The sequence below is a fragment of the Paralichthys olivaceus genome, chromosome 5 (assembly GCF_024713975.1).
Source record: "Paralichthys olivaceus isolate ysfri-2021 chromosome 5, ASM2471397v2, whole genome shotgun sequence".
NCBI lineage: Eukaryota > Metazoa > Chordata > Actinopteri > Pleuronectiformes > Paralichthyidae > Paralichthys > Paralichthys olivaceus.
This window is the reverse complement of record NC_091097.1, coordinates 8,178,958-8,200,805: the sequence shown is the minus strand read 5'-3', so window position 1 is coordinate 8,200,805 and position 21,848 is coordinate 8,178,958. Positions and strand designations below refer to the sequence as shown.

At 41.2% G+C, this 21,848-nt stretch overlaps 1 protein-coding gene across 2 annotated transcripts; it reads left to right on the top strand.

Moving 5' to 3' along the window:
• Nucleotides 1-1,345: 1,345 nt before the first annotated feature.
• Nucleotides 1,346-21,817, top strand: aclya (ATP citrate lyase a). Of its 2 annotated transcripts, none has more exons than XM_020094254.2 (28): nt 1,346-1,504; nt 5,399-5,573; nt 7,060-7,182; nt 8,579-8,641; nt 8,780-8,970; nt 11,121-11,200; nt 12,099-12,229; nt 13,250-13,368; nt 14,647-14,783; nt 14,877-14,938; nt 15,022-15,139; nt 15,227-15,381; nt 15,837-15,930; nt 16,265-16,406; nt 16,486-16,654; nt 16,735-16,839; nt 16,923-17,119; nt 17,194-17,275; nt 17,378-17,488; nt 17,572-17,699; nt 17,803-17,896; nt 18,425-18,579; nt 18,663-18,813; nt 18,891-19,034; nt 19,238-19,351; nt 19,447-19,529; nt 20,136-20,212; nt 20,288-21,817. In XM_020094254.2, exons 2-28 carry the CDS (start codon nt 5,415-5,417, stop codon nt 20,380-20,382), a joined length of 3,279 nt encoding a protein of 1,092 aa, XP_019949813.2. In that variant the 5' UTR covers nt 1,346-1,504; nt 5,399-5,414; the 3' UTR covers nt 20,383-21,817. The 2 variants fall into 2 exon arrangements, with proteins under 2 accessions (XP_019949813.2, XP_019949814.2); XM_020094255.2 differs by having other exon boundaries at nt 1,357-1,504; nt 5,404-5,573.
• The last annotated feature ends 31 nt before the right edge of the window (nt 21,818-21,848 follow it).

The following is a 21,848-nucleotide window of genomic DNA, read 5'->3' as shown; positions in this document are numbered from 1 at the left end:
CAATAAAATAACGACACTTAAGTCAGTGCTTTTATACTGCACTGCACTCTCTGAGCCAAAAAATAGGCCAAGATCAGGTGAGAGAACCTTGGCCCCCACATGTCACACAGTCCACCTCAGTCTGTGCAATGGTGAGTGTGCAAGATCAACTCATTCTATCATTGGCTGCTGATGAGATAAAGAATAACGGCAGCCAATCAGCATCGGCGGGTAAATGCCCTGTTGTCTCTCGAGTGGTGCGTGTGTGAGGGAGCTGCTGAAGAAACCTGTGCTGCCTTCACGTACCTCCAGGAAACGGTTGACTCGATTTGGACCGCATATCTGACATGGAACTGTTGGGAAATTGATGTGATTTTAATCGGAGGAAAAAAAGAATACAATTCTGACATATTCTGTTTCAGTACTCACATCATGTAATTAGGGAAAATAGCAAAACCACAATATAAAAAATACATATAATATAATATAATAATTGTGAAAGTTTTTAAGTAACATTGGGAAAGGTTTTTAGAAAAATAATCTAGGCCCTATGCTATCACTATTATTATAATTATAATAGATGATTCACTAATTTAGCACTTCACTGTAGTAGTTGGTTGAGGTTGTGTCAATTTAAACTATTTCCTATACTGTACATGCTGTTCATCTAGAACAACTCACTGTTTGTATAAGCTTGTTGTGTAGTTTGTATATTTAGATTTTTGAAAATAGATAGATAGATAGTTTTTTATTGATCCCCAATTGTAGTGCTTCTGAACTGTAGTGGATTACATGTGTATAAACTTGCATGGAAATGCCAAAGTAGTGCAAGTGCAAGTATCTCAGATTTTTCTTAAGAGTAAATGTCCATCAAAAATCAAATTTCTACCTGGACAGGATAGGGATGTAGACCACAAGAAGGCATTGCTGAAATGAATGTGAGCCTAAAGTGGTCCACTTGTTAAATAGAAAATGTGGCCCATATATGTAATCCAGTTGGTGAAATGTAGTCCAACTCTGGCACTTTTGGCTGACGTGCGGTATTGCAATGGCTTACTTGTGGCCCAGATATTTGGTAAACGGATAATATTCCACATGTGGGCAGAATGACAGTGTGAGCCGAATCTGGGCTAAAACAATTTCACTATGTGGGCATGAATATATAATTTCAAATATCCACAGGTTGATATATCTTCTTAAGTCATACAAATCTGATGTCAAAAATTAAAACCAAAAGACAAACAAATGGTTTTCTGCTGCAAACATTTTATTGAATTTCCAGCAGTCCCTGAAGGTAGCAATAGAGCATGGTGCGGAACGAGCCAATCAGAGGCCACGAAACATCAGCCAACCTATCGGCAGATGGGCGATGGAGACAAAACTCCCAGGAAGCTGCAGCCTCCGGCACCACCGGTCTCCTGCACTGCCAGTCGGCCAGAGAGAAGCAGCTGCACCGCGGAGAGAAGTCCTTCATCCGGCCTTAAAAACACACTTCTACCGCTGTCTGAGGCAAATCTAAAGCGAGGTAAACAATGACTTAAGTGTTTATTTTGTGTTTAACTTCCTGTAACTCTGTCTTGTGTCAGATTCTAAAAGATCAGGAGATATAAAAACAAGTTGAGCAGCTCAGCCCACGTTGAACCTGAACTCTTGTTACATCATAGTTATCAGGAGGTGTGAATAAGAGTTTTCACTGAGTGGTGATTCTCTCACACTGAGACAGGAGCACTGCTGTCTGACCGGTTTGTGAATGAATGAATGAAAGAATGAAACAGAACCGACTCAGCAGGTTTTTTGTCTAAATGATTAAAAATAATTTTATGTAATTAGTTGAAAGTGAACATGAAGATACAAATATAATCTTTTGCAGCATTTTTGAGTTGATTTAGATCTGTAGAGATGATCTGATTTTTCCCTTGGAGATACTGATGATAACTGGACTTTGTGTAATTGCAGATTCCCAGTAAAGACCTGATACCATCTTGTAAAAGATCACAACTTGTATATCGTATTCAATAGGAGTGGAATTCAGAGGGTAATTGACTATATGCGATACATGGCTCGCGATTACAATAATATCATGATGCAAAGATTGTGTGATAATCATAATACCGATACATCAAGATCTCTAACTGAAGAACATGAAATGCCCCTAAAGAGGTACAGTGCAGAATTTGTGTTTTTATTCACTGCCATACTATATATATTTATAAATTCTGAGAAATATCTAGATTTGATGCCAGCATATCAATAATTGTATCTCATGAGTCAGAACGATGATATATTGCTGAACTTATGTTTTGTCCCACCCCTTTTGCCTAATACCTATGTTTAACTATACCTTGTATGGAAGTGATGATTTCTGTCATTGTCAGGTTAAACCCTTTGAAAAACAAATGCGTACAGAGACTGAAGTCTTAATTGAAAAGAAACAAACACATTTCGGGATACACAACAACTACTTTCTTTTAAATAGCTGTTAGAGAGCAGCCACAGTTTGAAAATAAAAACAAAAGATCTTTCAAGTAAGTAAATACAGTAATAGTATGAAACAGTGCAGCAGCAACTTCAAGACTAAATAAATTCCTTTAAAGAAAATGTTTATCACTATGATATGGTTCTTTAAATGCTTTGTGAGATTGCTAATATTGTAATTGTCCACAATGGTGAGACACCTCTAAAACATATGCTATGTGTTGCTGTTTTACATGTGGGACTTAAATATTGCCCAATTGCTGATATTTAAGCTAGTTCTGGCATCTGGATCAGATATCACTTTTTATTTGCCGCTATGAAACCAGTACTAACCAGTGAGGGTACAGCACAACTTCTGTTTTAGAGTGCCATGAAGAAAATTGCATTTTTATCTGCGTAAAAAGAATATACTTGATATCGGGTCGGTACATTGTAACTGAGGTATTTCTGATGATGGTATTGATATTGGAACATCCATAATCTCTCTGTCATCTCCTGTTGGATGTGTTTTCTTTTTTTATGTGACTGCATCATCTGAACCGGTGTGTTTATTAGTGTTTGTGGATATTTAGCACCACCACAGACAGGTACGTTTGCGCAGAGCAAGTGGATGATACATGGGCAGAGGATGGGCTCTGGATGAGCCATGTCGGCCTGGTCTGGAACTAGCGCCGTGATGACTCAGGGACAACGATGATCAATAGTGAGAAAGGTCCACGACAGTCCCATTAATCCATTTAAGGAACGGCTGCCAGGGCCGCAGCGTAGAGAGGGGGGGGTCCAGTTTGAGGGGACATCAGGGCTCTCAGCTTAATGAGAGGAACAGTCAGTGCAGGTGCTTTGTCCCTGCAAGGTTACACAGTGCTCAGTGGTTGTCAGGCTTTGAGAGGTGGTAATTAGGGAAGGCCTTGGTGTATCAAAGCCTTAATGGGCCATGTTTTTGTACTCTGGTGTCCTGGTATTAACCAACATTCTGTTTGGGCATCCTGTCCTATAAAATGTCAGAGAATGCTCATCAGAGTTTATGAAAATGAATTGTACTAGTACAACACACAAGGCAACACATCCTCACAAATGAAAACAAGAAAGCAGGCCATGTTTGGCATTTTTGTTTGGAAAAATGATTGGGACCATTAATTGACCTTCAACATACACATTTCTGTCAATCAACTTGACTTGAATGAACTTATACATCTTCTAAGTAAAACAATGAGGGCTAAAAGAGGCAAAAGCCATTTTAGGCAAGAACAATGTTATTTTCTTGATCGTGACAGCTACAAGCTACTGGATTTCAGTTTGGGATCGAATGTGATACTTTCTCTTGTTTTTAAGATAATAAGGTTTATTTATTTATTTAGCACGTTAAAAAACAGGGATTGAGCCAAAGTGTTTACCAATCATGGCAGAGGAAGGCAACATGAGCACATATAAAAGATGAGACAGTGTTAGAAATAAAATTTGTAGAAAAGAACAACAGCAAAAGTCAAAGAAGATATGTGAAAATAATGATAGGCATGAACAGAATCATTAGACAGACTCAAGATGCATTAAAATCAAGATTAAACCGTTCACATTTTAAATTACATGGAAAATGATCAATAGTAGGGCGAGACCTGATGTGGACAGGTGACAGCACACACAGGTCTGTGATCTGGATACTGGCTCCAACATATTTTTGCAAGTGCTTGTTTAACCTCTTCAGTTCTTTTTCGGATCTTGGTTCTGCCATTGAACAGAAACAATTCCTTGTTACATGTTATGTGTCTCATCTGTACAGAAAATGAGAAAAGAAGTAAAGAAAATAGTTAAAGACGTTATTGTTTGGAGATAAGTGAGATGAGCGACTATCCCAAATGATGCTGTGAAAACTTCCACGTGTCCTGTGTGTGATCCGTGTGTGGGAACATGACATCACTGTGTAAATCCAAAGGATAAAGGTCATAGCTCCGCCCTATAGCAGTAAAATATACAGATGCCATTACAGGTTATTAAGTTTCTTGCTTTCTCTCACGTTCTGCCACTCAAATCAAAGAAATCCTTGCACCTTACAAATCAATTTCTTATCACTTGATGTGTCTGGGTTTTTTATAGATACAATCTATGGCCTGGGCTGATTTCCAGCTCTGATGATAACGATAATGGGTCACGTCAGATAAAGCTGAGGCTGAAGTCCCACACTGTGATGTAACTCCAGCAAGAATCTGATTGTTTGAGTGCAACACGTGCCCATTACCAGATAAAAAAAACCCTGAGGCCAATTATGTTGGATTTAGCTTCCCAGGCTTCCTTGTCTGTGCCACAGAAGATGTGACAGATGCCTGAATATGCAGTTTGTATGTAATTAGGTTTTCTAGCCTCTATCTCTTTCATTTCTGTGCAGTAACATTTCATTATGTTACAGTTTCTTTTCGTCAGTTTGTTTTTTTTATATCTCATGGGAATACAAACGCAGAGCTGTCTCTCAAAAACATTTCTTGACAGATCTGACAGCAGACATTTTTTTTTAACTCCGCCAAGCAGGTCATGTTTTCGCCCCTGTCAGTTTGTTTGTTTATTCGCAGGATTACGCAAAAACTACTGAATGGATTTCCATGCAAACTTGTTAGAAGGATGGGAAATGGGCCAAGACAAAGCCCATTAAATTTTGGCACATATTCCAGGGATTTTTTTCAGCTTTGTTATTGAGAGAGAGAGAGAGCGAGAGAGAGAGCCTTTTGGACACTTGCATCAATTTCCCAGGGAATAATGAATGGTTCCTGATTGGAAAAAACTTTTTTTTAGGGGACTGATATCTATGACTGAAGGAAATGAATGCTTGTCATTTTAAACTGTTTTTCTGTTTGTTATTTATTGCTTCTTTTCCATATCCATCCATCCACACACATATCTATATTAATCAATCTCCCATCTCATCTCTCTTTGCCTCTCTTTCCTCTATGACCAGTCTAGACGAATTAGTCATGTCAGCCAAAGCCATCTCCGAGCAGACAGGAAAAGAGTTCCTGTACAAGTACATCTGCACATCGGCAGCTGTCCAGAACAGATTCCGTTATGCCCAAGTGACGCCTGAGACCGACTTTGCCCGACTGGTGCAGGACCACCCATGGCTGCTCACAGAGGTAAGACCAAAGAATCAGTCGTGATGGGGAAAAAGTGTGTTCACATAAAATGTTCTTTACCTGCAAGGACAGTTGTTATATTATAAAATTACAGCCCACAAATGCCACTGAAGCACAATCTCCTCGTGGAGAATGATCTCCTCTAGTAGAGACATTTACTTAGGCTCGCAGGAGATCGGCCTCTTGATGCTTGTCAGCTGACGTCACAGACGGCAACGTCATCCAGCAGAGAAGAGAGCAAAAACAGGAAATGTGGAGAAATTCTCACAATTCACTCACGGAGATCAGCAAAGATAGTATTTTCTATGCAAACATAGGGAGGTGTTCTGGTTTTTGGTCCCAACCTTGTGCTGCTCTTCATTGCAAAGTTGTAGCAGATAGACGCTCTGTAATAGAAGTTAATTGAATCACTCTGTGACTCATCTTTCAGGATACAACGTTACTTTCCCTCCGTCTCTCCATTCTAGTAAGAGGTTTTTTTTATCTGGAAGGTACGGGAGGATGAGGTGGGCAGATACACGGAGATATGTGCTCCCATTGAATTGATTGGGAAATCACATTAACTTTCACCCTCGGCCCTCTGTTCCATCGCTCACTGGCGAGCACCCAGATACTAATGGCTCCGCTGTCATAAGTCATTCGCTTTATCTGGCTTGCAAGTGAGAGGATGCAGGGCTTCGTTGGTGGTGGTGGTTTGATGAGTGAATTTTGCATCCGTGTCAGATAGAGGAATGACGTGTATAAGAGAGTCCTTCTTAAATAATGTGCAGCTCCGCTTTTAGGTGATAGATGCTATTTGGCAGCCTGGGATTTTAATGATGAGACCAGATATTTGAGTGATAAGATGATTAAATGAGCAAATATCTGTTGTCTCATGCAGTGAATTAAGATGACAAGCATGAACAAGCATAGCCGCACAATGTTTCAGTGCAATTTTTCAAATGCACACGATGGAACACAATGAATAATTCCTGATCAGTGACTGAATTTGAAGCATTGGCCTCACTCTAAAACTCATTAATTCATGTTTATTCAACTACTGATGTCTTTTAATTATTGTTGATGAATTGCTTAATTTGCTGCTTCATAAATTGTTGAAAAATATTGGAAGATGGTTCATCCCAACAAGAACAAGAAACCAAATCCCCTAAATTAGTATAGATTGTTTTGTAAAAGCCTGACCTGTTTGATTAATTTTGTGTTGATCGACCAATGGATTCATTAGCTAATCTTTCCAGCTCTAGTTGAATCTAAAGGCAACTAATTAAGAGCAATGGATGGTCTGATTTGAAATGTAATTAACAGCATTTTAACATAACAGCAACAGAAATCATCTCCTAAAACCTGTTTATTTGATATATTTATTTCAATGAGTTTGCACTCTAGAATAAATGATGTGAATGTAATAGAGTATAAATCCGACTACTGGTGATATCTGTTGGTCTTGTTTACATGCAGCATGTTTTTTGTCTTTTTTTCCCATCAGAGGCTGGTGGTGAAGCCGGACCAGCTGATCAAGAGACGAGGAAAGCTGGGCCTGGTCGGCGTCAACCTGGACCTGAATGGTGTCAGAGAGTGGCTGAAGTCCCGCCTAATGATGGAGACAACCGTACGTCACCAACCCTCTCCATTTCTGCTGATTCTCAGCCTATTACCCCCACTGACCTTTCTATTTGAGGGGGTGCACTTTGCTGAGCAGTCCTCCGATCAATATTTTCCAGTGCTTTATTCAGACCCTCCTCCTGCCCTCTCCTTCACCCTCCCTCTCACATTTTACATCGCTGCGTTTCTGTGTTGTTGTTTTTGTGCCCCATACCTAGATTGCTGAAGGGTTTAGTGTTAGTCTGCTGGTTGTAAATCAGTCCAGTCAGCTGAAGCAAGTGCTGCTAGTGAATAAACACGCTCCATCTCTCCCGTCAGCATAACCACCGCACAAAAGATCCATCACTGAGCCACAGAGACACCGCCTTGCCTCATAAACCAAGACACAAGTTCTGGAGAGACAAGGACGGTTCATAAAGTCTTGAAGAAGAGTAGTGTCTGTGTGTGTGCTGCAACACTGAGATTGCTTGGATGTATCGCCTCCCAGATGAAACTGTCAGCAGCTGCTGGTTGCAGTAAATAAGAATAAATGAAATCAGAGCAGACAGTGTCTCAGCTCACTTGGTTATGTCTGCTCCCTAAAACTGCTATATACTCATGTTATTTTTGTCTTTGACATAAATCTGTAAACTAATTAAACAATTTTAGTTGTAATAGATATGAAATCTTTACTCTTTACTGCGAGTTTGTTTAGTAGCTAGCATCTCTAAATGCTGCTACCATGAGTAATCACAGCTATCTGTAGCTGTGATTAATATTCATTTTGCATTGAAACACGTCCTGTCACCTATATTATCATTCGTATTGACAGGTTGCTGCAGTTCACCACATTGCTTCACTTCATATCTTGTGTAGTCATATTACCACAAGTGGTTAATCTGAGTCTCATGCATACAAATTGTATTCACAGTTTTGTTTCTCTGCGAGGCAGTAACAGTGGTGTTTATCTAAGTAGGTCTGAGTCCCCTGTGCCCTTTTCAATCAGATAGCCTTTCTGTTGTTTCCATCCATCATCAACCTGCTTTCTATGGCAACTCCCTCTCTTCCTCTTTTATTATTTATTTCTGTTTTCTCCAGCTGGCTGCACTCAGTCAGTCCCTGCTTACTGTTTGCCTTTTGACCTTTTAACAGTGACAGCTTCACCAAATGAGCTTGGTCTCTGCTAGTGAGACTGTGAGTCATGCATAACCACATTTTCTTTTCTTTTCCGTCCTGACGTGTCTCATGTATTCACTGGTGTCATGTGGTGGCTGTGTGTTTGGTAATAGTCAAGCCAAAGTATGATGTCTGAAAACAAAGAATGAATGTGTAACTATGGAATCGTCCACAATCTACAGACCATAGAGCAGCTGTAGTGTCCTTATTGTTTAAAATAAAGAAATAATTTTGCTTATGATCCTCAGGTTGGAAAAGCCAAGGGAATTCTCAAGAACTTCCTCATCGAGCCATTTGTCGCCCACAAGCAGGTAAACCATTCATCATACGTGTTATATTTAATGTGTGACTCAATCGTCCAACTAATAAATATGAAAAGTTCTGATGTATTAAATGTATGGTACAGTGACATTTATAAATTTACATCTTTGTGAATGTCCATTGCTCAGGAGGAGGAGTTCTACATGTGCATCTACGCCACCAGAGAGGGCGACTACGTCCTGTTTCACCACGAGGGAGGGGTGGATGTAGGAGACGTTGACGCCAAGGCAAGGAAGCTGCTAATTGGTGTGGATGAAAAGATCAGCGAAGACTCTGTGACGAAAGAGCTGCTGACCCACGTACCGAACGACAAGAGAAAGTGAGTTGGATACTGAAAGGAATTGAAGGGGAATTCTGTCAATGATGGAAACTAGTGAAATATAAGGTTCTGTCTAAGATTTGTTTATTCTCCACTGCAATTTTTGTTGCATGAATAATATGGTATCATAAGGATAGATTAATACAAACGGCCTCCTAAAAGTAGCATTTCATTTTCAAATTAGATGAGAATACATGATTTGTTTCAAACTGATAATAAATATATTTTATTTTGGAGGAGTAACTGAGTGTTAGCAAAAAAAGGCAGTTTCCAGTTCCACTACAACCTTTCTGCAGCACAGACATGGGTATAAATCTAAACTAAAAATGATTTGCTTTCCTAATAATAAACTACTTTCAAATGCAAAAAACCTCTGCATGATCCATTACGTTGTTAAACTCCTGACCAACGAACTAAAGCATGACTCAACTGACGTAAGGGAGAGAGCACTTCGATATTGGCAGTAAACGTTGGGGGAGCAGGAGGAGACGGGTGGAGGGGTTTCCATTACACAAATGACAAATTCCCTCCCCTGCGTCGCCTTTCTTCGATCAGCCTCCACCCCCAGGCTTTTTTACACTACCGCTGCTTTCAGAGCACGTTGCCATTTTATTTCTACGATACAGTGGCTCCCCCTCCTCCCCTCCAACCCCACTCCCATCCATCTCTCCTCTGGCGCTCCTGTTATGGCCGGCTCTGGCCGGACTGGCTGTCTTGGCTGACATTGAAGAAGTCGCCCAAGGAATCGCTCTGCCAACCACCATCTCACCCCCTCACCTCACCCCTTACACTCTATCTCCTCGTCCTCCCTTCAGACTGAAAACAAGAGCAGCACTCTGACGTTTTTTTTCACATCCCTCCCGTCAGAATCAGACACGGGAAGCTGAGTCACTCTGGGTCTGGGTCAGAGTTTTCTCCCAGGGGCCAGTCTGAGTCCTGACAACAGGCCGCCGTGGTCACAAAAGGCTCCCGGCTGCCTCAACAATTGACAGAGGAGAGAAAAATACTGCCTACCTCCTCCACCTCTACCCCCTCTTCCTCCTGCAGTAACAACCCCCCTCCCCACTCCTCACGGATCTGTTTTGACATTTGAAGGAGGAAACAAATTAGATTTTCCTTCATCTTAAATCATTGTCTCTGCAGCTAATTTACAGGTACACTGTTTCCTGTCCAGCTCAGCCTCAACAATCCCTCAATGATATTGCCTGTTATTTGTCATGGTTTGAATTATGTGGAAAATATAATGGCCACACTGTACAGCTGCCCGCTCATCTGCACAGGGACATTCTATTGCATACAACAGCACATCTGACATGTTCTGTCCATAGACTATATAAAAAGGCTCTGTCATGTAAGAGACATCCTGTGACACTTAAAGAACTAAAAATTTAGTTTTCAGATCAGTTAAAAATATAAAAATATCAATTAGAAATATTGAAATGCATATATTTAGTAAGAATATTTAAAAACAATAGTATGATATTTGACAATTTAAATGCCTATGCTTTTCCAGAAGCTTTCTAAGCATAAAAATATGACTTAGACATATTGAAATGTTTATTTAATATAAAAAAATAACTACTTACTTGATGATTTAAATACGTATGACTTTAACTTCGTTTTTATTTTGCAAATAAGTAAGAAATGTACAACATGAATTAGAACTGTTGAAATGAATATCAATGAAAATCCCAAAAATAATTTACTCCAAACCAAACATTCATAACATTGCATATATCAAAAAGATTGTGTTGTGAATGTTTAGTCAGTCTGGAGATAATTAAATGGGTTATTGTGTATTCACTTAGATACACAACATAGGGTTAAAACTATTTTTCGTATGAATAATCATTTAACTCAATTCACAGAATGTCAGAGAATCTGAATTCTCATGTTCTCAGATTGCTTGTTTTGTCTAATGAACAAAATCCCATAAATATTCAAATCACAATCATATAAACAGAAGATACTCATATTTAAGAAAGTTGTACAAGTACATGTTTGGCACATTAGACAAATAGACAATAATCATTGCTGAAGATTCATTTTCTGTTGATTGACTCATTATTCCAGCTCTAATGTGATTATAACATTTGATAATGCAATGCAAGTCACCAGACATCCTAAGAAAAAATGTTGCTTCCCTGCAGGGTCCTGGCCAGTTTCATCGTTGGACTCTTCAACCTGTATGAAGACCTGTTCTTCACATACCTAGAGATCAACCCATTGGGTAGGTGTTTCTTATTTTTACTAAAATCTGTAGTAACATGACAAGCTATGTCTTCAGAGGCAATCGGGATGATGATGAATTCACATTTGATTCCAACAAAGATTCATAACTGTCTCATCAGATTATGGAATTGGAAATGGATCATAATAAGAAGACATCAATGCACTATAAAAACATCATCTTGATGTTGATTCTGCAATATTTTAACATTGAGGGAGGAAATTAGTGAATAATTCATGCACTTGCTGTTTGATGAAGGCAGCTTGTTTATAATGGAGTAATTGGGCACCAGTACATGGCCCCTGGCAGCTGGTGCTGAGGATGTGGTTGGGGACCCTGAGACTAGCTCGCCATGCTTTGATGTCGCACCACCTACTCCCCATCTTCACTTCCCTTCCTCCTCCTGCACCGACAGCAGGAAGGTTGTGGGTCGCTTGTGCCCGACCACAGTCCTCTCCAGTTTTGCCTTGTCCTATTTAAAGTTCAGTCCCTGTGCTAACATCAGCTGCCTTTGAGATATGCACTGAACTCTGGATATTCTCCTGAAATTATCCAGAGAGGCTGTATGTGAGAGCGCAAATGTCCGAGCTTTTACTGCCAGCCCCCCTGGTAAAAAAGTGCAGAGAGTGTCTGAGTGAAATAACAGGATATCGTGCGGAGAATTCACTACGAGCAATGGGGGACATACATGACATTTCTAACATGTATAAGAAAAAGAAAACAAATATCTCAGGTTGGAAAAGATGTGCAGTACAAGTAGAGGACACTGAAGAAGATGTCAGCTAGGGGGGACGAGACTTATGTGAAAGGCAAAGTCTGTATAAAACCAGGACCCACTTATCCGGGGTTCATGTTTGCAAAAATACAGATCCTCACATGTTTTCTTTCGTCTCCTCAGTGCTCACAAAAGATGGTGTGTACGTGCTGGACATGGCGGCCAAGATTGATGCCACAGCAGATTACATCTGCAAGGCCAAATGGGGCGATGTGGAGTTCCCTCCACCTTTCGGCAGGGAGGCCTATCCTGAGGTGAGGGACGGCTGGAGACAAACCTCCAGCAGTGCATCAGATTTCAATCTGTCAGCATCAAAGAGCTGGAGTTGTCGTCCACTGAGGAAATATAGTTGGCTGTGGAGTGGATGTAAAATGACCAATATTAGAAGTAACTTAACATAATTTTTTTCATTCAGAATTTCATTCTCATTAAATATACAGTAAAAGAAAGTGGATTTAATTATTTAACATCTGTTAAATAAAACTATGACACAGACTATATGCAGAGCCTCTCACTGAGACCTACATTGAAATCACCTGAGATTATGAATGTTTCATTCTGGGAATTTGACTTCGTAAAGATTTGTGTTTCTTCTTTAAGAAGAATTAATAATAACTTCAGTGAGTTTACCTTCCACTCCTGCTCTGTAGCAGCCTGCACTGTCCCCGCTGCCACATGTTGACTTAATGAGGAAGGGCTGTATGAACAGACAGGTGGTGTAATAGTCGAGCGACGTCTGTTAGAGACCTGTACATATTAATGCCACCTCTTATATTGGTACAGTTTTGTAATTATTTAGAAACGAGAGTAACTTAAGAGTAAATAAAATTGAAAACCCCTGCTAGTTAGCGTTGAATCACCTGCATCACAATAACAATAATAATGTGTTTCAAATGTTGTGTATACAGGAAATCCTTTTCTAGTTCTGGCTGACGTGTAGGAGCTTGTTTGGAAGACGGTCTGTCTGTGGAGCAGACGGGCTGCTCTAATTGGTTCGCTGTGAGACAGTGGAGATGTGACACTGCGGGTGTCTTTGATTAGGAGCTTTTTTTACCCTCAGCCACCAGCTGTGGCCCTGATGTACAACACATCCTCCATCGCAGTTAATATTTATTCAGTTTTTCCACTGACTGGCTCTTCAACATTGGCGCAAGCACAAGCAATGAATTGAAGTAGTGCTTATGAAGCCCTGCTCTGATTAACCTCCCAGCTTTTCAGCCTTCATGTAACCATTCTCTCTCCTCTTCACTGACCTTTTCTCTTGACTTTGGCAGGAGGCCTACATCGCTGACCTGGATGCCAAGAGCGGTGCCAGCCTTAAGCTCACCCTGCTCAATCCCCGAGGCAGAATCTGGACCATGGTGGCAGGAGGAGGTGCCTCAGTCGTGTACAGGTACCCACTTAAAACTATTTTACACTGAAATTTCAGCGTATATGTGGGTTTTTAAAGAAAGGTAAACCCACTAAAAGAAAGCAATCAACTCCCATTTCCAGTAGATTTTTTTCCCCAGTGCCTCATGTTATTAACGCATTCATCTAGGTGTTGGGTTTCTATCACTGCCGAACGGAGCCGATTAAAACCCTGCGCCTGCTGCAGGATTATTTGAACTGGGAGTGAATGCATTCCCATTGCAGACAAAAGCCAGAGCAGCCTATCCGGGTACTCCGCCCGTTTTTGGGGTTATTGCACTGGCGGCAAGTACTAATTCCGAGGTGTTTGCTAGTTTAACAGCATAAAATAAGAAATCTGTATTTATTTTTAGGTAGTAGGAGCCGAAGTCATATGAATAGGAGGCAAATATTTAAATTATGTTGTTGCATATTAATGATTAGTGTTGTTGCATAGGAAAATGAAGGAAATGGGGGTTGCTGAGTGTCCCTTTAGTCTAATCAATCAATAATCACTATATTGTTTTTCAAGTTTATAACTGTTTCCTTTAACTTCATTAACTAACCCGTGATGAAATCTTTGCTACAGATGTACATTTGACCACATGAACTAAAGCAACACATCTGTTTCTTTATGTCTTTGCGGAGGCAAGGAAAAACGTAAACTGCGCTTTTTTAAATCATTATTTGAACACTTTCAAAGCGTAGTTTTTAGCCCAAAAGGGGGCGTGGTCGTTCTGGAACCACGAAAGTGGCGTATGCCTGCTTCCATCTATGCTAAATAAATAAGACACCAGTAACCATGTGTCAGTTATAATTCAATGCTGTTTTTCCTTGTTGCTTAAGTCGTCCCCTGACTTTTCCTCATTATATTGATTACACTACGCATAATTGGGTTTTGCATTAGGGGACGATACCAGCAGTGCTGTTGTGAGACTGATGGTGCAGCAGCTCCGACTCTCCCCGTTCAGCTGAAATCTCAAATGGATTCTGAGATGCTGCTGAGAGTCGGGAGGGTTGAGCTCAGCCGTCTGTCGTGGGTGTAAAGCGTGACTTGCAGACACATCAGCCATGACTAATTATTCCCTTTGTGCAATTTAAGTTGTTGTTTCAGTTAACAGTGCAGTTATAAATCAAAATAAATGGCGCACTAAGTGCACTCTGAAGTTTTATCTTTTTTCAGTTTATTGTTGGTGCTGGAAAGACTGTCCCAGCCGAGCTGATAGTACAGCAGATTTTGCTTATTCTGCTGTATGTGTGACCAGTGTAAACTTCTCTGTAGTGACACAATCTGTGACCTGGGTGGCGTCGACGAGCTGGCCAATTATGGAGAGTATTCAGGAGCACCCAGCGAACAGCAGACCTACGACTACGCCAAAACCATCCTGTCGCTGATGACCAGAGAGAAGCACCCTGATGGTAGGAAAACTGCTGTGTCAGATTTTTACTGTATAATAAAAGTTAATGTTTTTTCCCCTTATAATAATGGTTCAATGAATTAATATTTTCCAGGAAAGGTTTTAATCATTGGAGGAAGCATTGCAAACTTCACAAATGTTGCAGCAACATTTAAGGTATAGTTTCATATGATTTCTGTAGCCTTATTTTACTGTGTGCATGTCAAGTTAATTACAGTGTTTATCCTTGTCTTTGCCAGGGGATTGTCAGAGCCATCAGGGACTACCAGGTGCCTCTAAAGGAGCATGAGGTCACCATTTTTGTCCGTCGTGGAGGCCCCAACTACCAGGAAGGTCTCAGAGTGATGGGAGAAGTTGGTACGTTGCACAGTAGATTCTTCTAAATCTCAAGGCAGTATGTCTTAAGAGTATTACACTTAATTCTCTTCTGCCCGCTCTCCTCAGGCAAGACCACTGGAATCCCCATTCATGTCTTTGGCACAGAAACCCACATGACAGCCATTGTTGGCATGGCACTGGGCCACAGGCCAATCCCCAACCAGCCTCCTGTTGCAGCCCACACTGCCAACTTCCTGCTCAACTCCAGCGGCAGCACATCGGTATGGCACTAACTGGCTCCACGGACACAAACAGGCCTTCGTGTTGTCCTGTTGGCTCACTGTGCAGCGAATTTACATGATCAGATCCACTAATAGTGAGGAGCTTTGTGGAGGCAGAGTGAGCAGAAGACTTCCATGTCTCTCTTTCAGTCATCACTGTCCTTTTAGTGAACTAGAGTATCAGAAGCCCAATGGCTCCTTTTGTGTAAGAGCATTGCAATAGTGGTGAGACACAGTTACACGCTGCGACTGCCTCGAGGCATCCATTAAGAGTGCAATGCGTGGGCTTTCAGCAAGGAGTGCGTGTGCCCTCACATGTGTGCACACCATTTACTTCAAAAGCAGAATTAGATGTATAGAAGACAAGGAGATTGAATATCATACATGTATAATACAGATGATTGCATAGTATTACAAAAAAAAGTGATTGTTTTGCTCTTTCGTGTCATGTCCAGACTCCAGCATCCAGCAGAACCGCATCTTTCTCGGAAAACAGAAATGGTGTAGAGAGCTCGCCAGCAAAGAAGGCCAAAAGCGGAGCTCCCATTGGTTAGGACACACACACACACACACACACACACACACACACACACACACACACACACACACACACACACACACACACACACACATTACTGCATTGGAAAATCTTGCACTGTACTCTGAGGACTTTGTGTTCTGACACAGTATAAATGGTAGAAGCCCTGTGATCATGCTTGGTTCAAGGTATTATAGCTCCCTCTCTGGACAGCAGGAGGACACTGCAGTCCAAATTTAATAAAACTGAAATGGACAGTTTGCGTCCTGAGCTTTGTAGTGATCATAATTCTTGTCTTCCTCTTGTCGTCACTTTCTGTCTGTAACAACTTTCCTTTCCCTGTAGCCAAGGCAACGACCCTCTTCAGCAAACACACCAAGTCCATAGTGTGGGGTATGCAGACTCGGGCAGTGCAAGGCATGCTGGACTTTGATTACGTCTGCTCCAGAAATGAGCCGTCTGTAGCAGCTATGGTCTACCCATTCACGTAAGCATCTTCTGTCTGTTTCCTTAACTGTCAAGCTTCACTATGTGACTAATCACTTTCTACCTGGCTGTTTTTCCAGTGGAGACCACAAGCAGAAGTTCTATTGGGGCCATAAAGAGATCCTCATCCCTGTGTATAAGAACATGGGAGACGCCATGAAGAAGCACCCAGATGTGGACGTGCTCATCAGCTTTGCATCTCTGCGTTCTGCCTTTGACAGCACCATGGAGACCATGCAGTACCCACAGGTAAATACAATTCTTTACCATCTGGAAACTAAAAATATGCAAACTTCAAACGTTAACCATTTATTTCCAACTACTTCCAGATTCACACCATTGCCATCATTGCTGAGGGCATCCCCGAAGCTCATACCAGGAAGATCATCAAGGCAGCAGATGAGAAGGGCGTCACAATCATCGGACCAGCAACTGTAAGACTCGCCTTAGTTTTCACAAGAGTGCTCAAGATTTCTCCTCTGTTTTCTCTCCTCTCAGCAAATCCCTGTTTTTTCAGGTTGGGGGAATCAAGCCTGGCTGTTTCAAAATCGGTAACACAGGGGGCATGCTGGATAACATCCTTGCCTCCAAACTCTATCGTCCAGGCAGCGTGGCCTATGTGTCTCGCTCGGGCGGCATGTCCAACGAACTCAACAACATCATCTCCCGTACCACTGACGGCGTTTTTGAAGGAGTGGCGATCGGCGGCGACAGGTATGTGACTTCTACCTTGAGCAGGTAGGAGCCTGTGATTTTAAATTGGTGTGTAACTCTGGACTCTTCTGCAGATACCCAGGATCTGTGTTTACTGACCATGTGCTTCGCTACCAAGACACTCCTGGAGTAAAAATGATTGTTGTCCTGGGAGAGGTAAGGAAAGAATGTAATGTAATGTAAACACGTGCTGCCGAAGCTTAAGACAGTTATTGATTTTTTCCAGCTACATCTAGTATCTGTTGCTGTCTTCCACAGATCGGAGGCACAGAGGAGTACAAGATCTGCCAGGCTATTAAACAGGGCAGGATCACAAAGCCAGTGGTCTGCTGGTGTATTGGCACCTGTGCCACCATGTTCTCCTCAGAGGTGAGAGGACATAATGAGAGATTTTAAGGAATACATGTTTAATGACATTTCTGACCCATGCTGCACTTTTCGCTCCCCCACAGGTTCAGTTCGGCCATGCAGGAGCCTGTGCCAACCAGGCCTCTGAGACGGCAGTGGCTAAGAACAACGCTCTGAAAGAAGCTGGTGCCTTCGTCCCGAAAGGCTTTGATGAGCTGGGCGAGATAATCAAGTCCGTGCACAGTCATACTGATAACTTGAGTTCTTCATACTAAAATTATAATTCACCAGTACATGATTTTTCCATTGTTAAATATTTTTTTCCATCTATGTAGATCTGTTTATGACGACCTTGTTGCCAAAGGAGTTATCCTGCCAGCTGAAGAGATGCCTCCTCCCACTGTGCCAATGGATTACTCCTGGGCACGAGTGAGTATATCTAGTTCGTTTTTTTTAGCTTACTAAGTTTTTATTGTCAACATACTTAAAATGGAGAAACACTTGACCAACACATATCTTACTAAATTAGGAATTACGAATGGCATGGTTCTGTTAAGGGCCCAAGAGAGTGCAGTGTCAAACATCAGCATGTTCTTGACAATGACAACTGATTTTCCAATTCAGGGTTTTGTTTACTGAGTCAGGCTTGACTGAACTTTGAATAAACAGGTGAACGGCAGAGGTGGCGGGGCCTCTTGAGTCCAGCAGCAGGTCTTTACTCACCACAGCTCAATTACTACAGCTCACTTTTACAGGTTCAGAAAGAAAAGCTGCAACCAGCATCACCACAGGCCAAACAAACAGCCCATTCCCACCTGGTTCACAACGGACACTGCACTAGTCCTTAAAATGCAAAACCTTTGACAGAATCATATTGTTTGAAATTGCAACACAGCATAAACTATGACTGCATGAAGTGATGTTTTCTTTTTCCTCTTTGTGTCTTTTGCCCTGCAGGAGCTCGGTCTTATCCGAAAGCCCGCCTCCTTCATGACCAGCATCTGTGACGAGAGAGGTCAGGAGCTTATCTACGCGGGCATGCCCATCACTGAGGTCTTCAAGGCAGAAATAGGCCTGGGAGGAACTCTGGGTCTGCTGTGGTTCCAGAGGAGGTCGGCCTCTTAACTTATAAACAAATGCTTTAAAAATCCTTGAACCACAATATCATGTGTAGTTTCCTTCTCTTTGTTTGCAGGTTGCCGAGGTACGCCTGCCAGTTCATTGAGATGTGCCTGATGGTGACTGCAGATCACGGCCCGGCTGTTTCTGGTGCCCACAATACTATTGTCTGTGCGCGAGCTGGCAAAGATCTCATCTCCAGCCTTACCTCTGGGCTCCTCACCATCGTAAGATCCTGCTCCTGGTGATGCATGTCCTGCATAAAGTGAATATACATTTATTTGATTTCTTGTTGTCCCCTTAGGGTGACCGCTTCGGAGGCGCTCTGGACGCTGCAGCAAAGCAGTTCAGCAAGGCTTTTGACAGCGGCATGCTGCCGATGGAGTTCGTCAACAAGATGAAAAAGGACGGAAAGCTGATCATGGGCATTGGACACAGAGTCAAGTCGGTGAGTGTCACAGCTCCCAAGAATGTGCACATCCATTGTGGACAGCAGCAGAATTATATATTAACTCTAGGAAGTTTTCATGAATTCTCTATCAATCAAGAAGCTTTGAGGCCAGAACCAATTTAAGCATGAGAATGAGAGAAATAAATGTATTTTGCTGTTATTATTTCTTGACAATAAAGAGGGATTGTGCGTTTCCTCAGATTAACAATCCAGACATGAGAGTCCAGATCTTGAAGGACTTTGTGAAGCAGCACTTCCCCTCCACCCAGCTGCTGGACTACGCTCTAGATGTAGAGAAGATCACCACATCCAAGGTAAGATGATTTATTTCATCATCTCGCTAGAATAATTATTTATACACAGTTTTTAAATAACATGACCCTCTTTTTTTTCTGCTTCGTGGAATTAGAAACCCAACCTGATCTTGAATGTGGACGGCTTCATCGGTGTGGCCTTTGTGGACTTGCTCAGGACATGTGGTGGTTTTACAAGGTGAGCTAAAATAAACTTATACACTGGATGGCCTACAAGTGCAAGGCTTATTTGTACCATTGCAGAATTAATGGTTGGGAAGGAATTCTCAGACTAATAGGAGTCATTAGACAGAAATAATTGGTCGTACATAAAAGTATTTCATTCGGAATCACTTCACCAATATGGATAAAAGAAGTACAGTTATGCAGTCGTCTTTACTAAAGATATAATATGTAACAATTCATGGATTTGTCTGTCTCTGCTTTAACTTCCATGGCAAATGACGAAGTATCCTTGACATGAAGGAAAAACTGCTAACAAGTTAGCTGATTAGCTAGTGGGCGGTTTTCCTTCCACTGTTTGTATTGATCACTTGTAATGGATCATGATTATTCATTGCTGTTTGCTGTGTAACGAGAATAAAACTTTAATACATTGCATGAATTGCAGCGTAGTTGCCTCAGGTAGACTTTCATCTGCAATGGCAGATACAACTACACCCATGATCTCTGCTTCATGACTTCATCAAATTAGTTCTATTGGTACAACTTTGATTGAGACCCCCCCTAATGGCTAAAGTTTTGTATTCAACCCTTTTTCTTGTTGTCCGTTCTGTCTCTACAGAGATGAAGCTGATGAGTTTGTGGAGATTGGCGCTCTGAACGGCATCTTTGTCCTGGGACGCAGCATGGGATTCATTGGTGAGTCAATGTCCAGACATACTATTCTGGTCTTTTTTACTTTATATATATCAATCAATGCTTCTGTCTCATCAGGACACTACCTGGACCAGAAGAGGCTGAGGCAGGGTCTGTACCGCCACCCCTGGGACGACATCTCCTATGTGCTCCCTGAACACATGTCCATGTAACTGGAGGGAACAAATCCAGCTTCCTGTCTGCAGTGTCTCCTAACCCCAGCTAATTAATCCTACCCATGCTGTGATCCATCATCAGTGGCGTAACATAGGGAATACATTCCTAATAATGTAGTTGTATAAAAACAGGTACTGAAAATAAGAATTTTATGTTTTTTGTTTTGTAAACCAGTTTGTGCTGCAGTTCTGTGAACACCCGTAAAAGCCGCTGAACTGTGAAGCTCCAGTCAAACAGAGTCGGGGTTTCTGACTTTGTGTTTGGGGGAATTGATGATGAATCAGGGGACAGAGGTACAGTGGATTATTTAAGTGTTGACCACCACCACTTGCTCACTGAACAACACTGAAGTACTGATATTTAGCCCTGAATATAATATTGTTGTATTAACCCAGCATGTGTGTCTGAACCTCTGTGCAGCTCTATTGATTGTGCCATTTAAAAACCATGAGCTTGCTACAGAGGATGAACATGTAGTGCAATAATGCCTTTAAATATAAGAGTACACTGTAGATCAGAGCTTTATTTATATAGAGATTCATCCACAACTAACAGGTACAGGAGTGTTTCAGTTTTGACTGTCTTGTTTATTGAGCAGTCTGCTTATTGTGGAGAACAATTTTAGGAATCAGGTCTGGCAGGTGGCAGTCTCTCTCTCAGCTGGTGCAAATGTTGGAGTATTTTCTACAAGGTCTCAATGGAACTCGAGAGTTGTTAATCATAAGAGCGAAAAATAAATATGTAAGTTATTTTCACAGCAAGTTTAATAATTAGGGCATTTTGACAGATCCCACAATGATCCCATTAATTAGGTTATTTTAGTTTATGTATTTATTAGATTTGCTCTGTGTTAATAATGTACTTGTTCCATTACAAAGTTAATGCCATTATTATATTTTTGTGTCAGCAATATTCGACAGCAGTTAATTCTAGTTAAATACTAATATATATTTTATATTTTCATGATTAATTTGGTAGATTAATTCAATTTCAATTAATTAATTAATCCATCCTGTTGTTTAATTTTTGTGAAAGAGAAAGATTTTTAAGGTTATTTCATGCCCAGTATTAAGTATTGCCCAATCTATTATCTTGACTTGAAATAAATTAATATGACAAAAACAAAAGTGTCACCTTTAGATCATTTTTCCCATTTTCCACATCGCTGTTTCTGTTTCCAGTTTCTTGGACAAGATCAAAAGAAAATATGTGGCAGCCATCACCAGTGTCATCTTTTATGTGAATGTTACAAAATTGTAGAAAGGTTCTGCAGACAACCAGAAACCTCAGCTGTGTTGTCAGTGTTTGTTTGTTTCCAACTGTTTCATTGTGAACTCTGTGCCTCGGTACTTACCTGTCGTATGTTGACAACTGTGTAATTGAGTAAAATAAAATGTAACTGATGTAATGTAATAAAACAGTATAATTTCATTCTCGTGTTGTGTCTGTACAGTGTTGTCTT

Coding starts and splice junctions, on each gene's coding strand:
- aclya (XM_020094254.2), top strand. CDS start 5,415: ATGTCAGCCAAAGCCATCTCCGAGCAGACAGGAAAAGAGTTCCTGTAC. Junction 8,642..8,779: donor CATTTGTCGCCCACAAGCAG/GTAAACCATTCA, acceptor TCCATTGCTCAG/GAGGAGGAGTTCTACATGTG. Junction 19,352..19,446: donor AGAAGATCACCACATCCAAG/GTAAGATGATTT, acceptor TCGTGGAATTAG/AAACCCAACCTGATCTTGAA.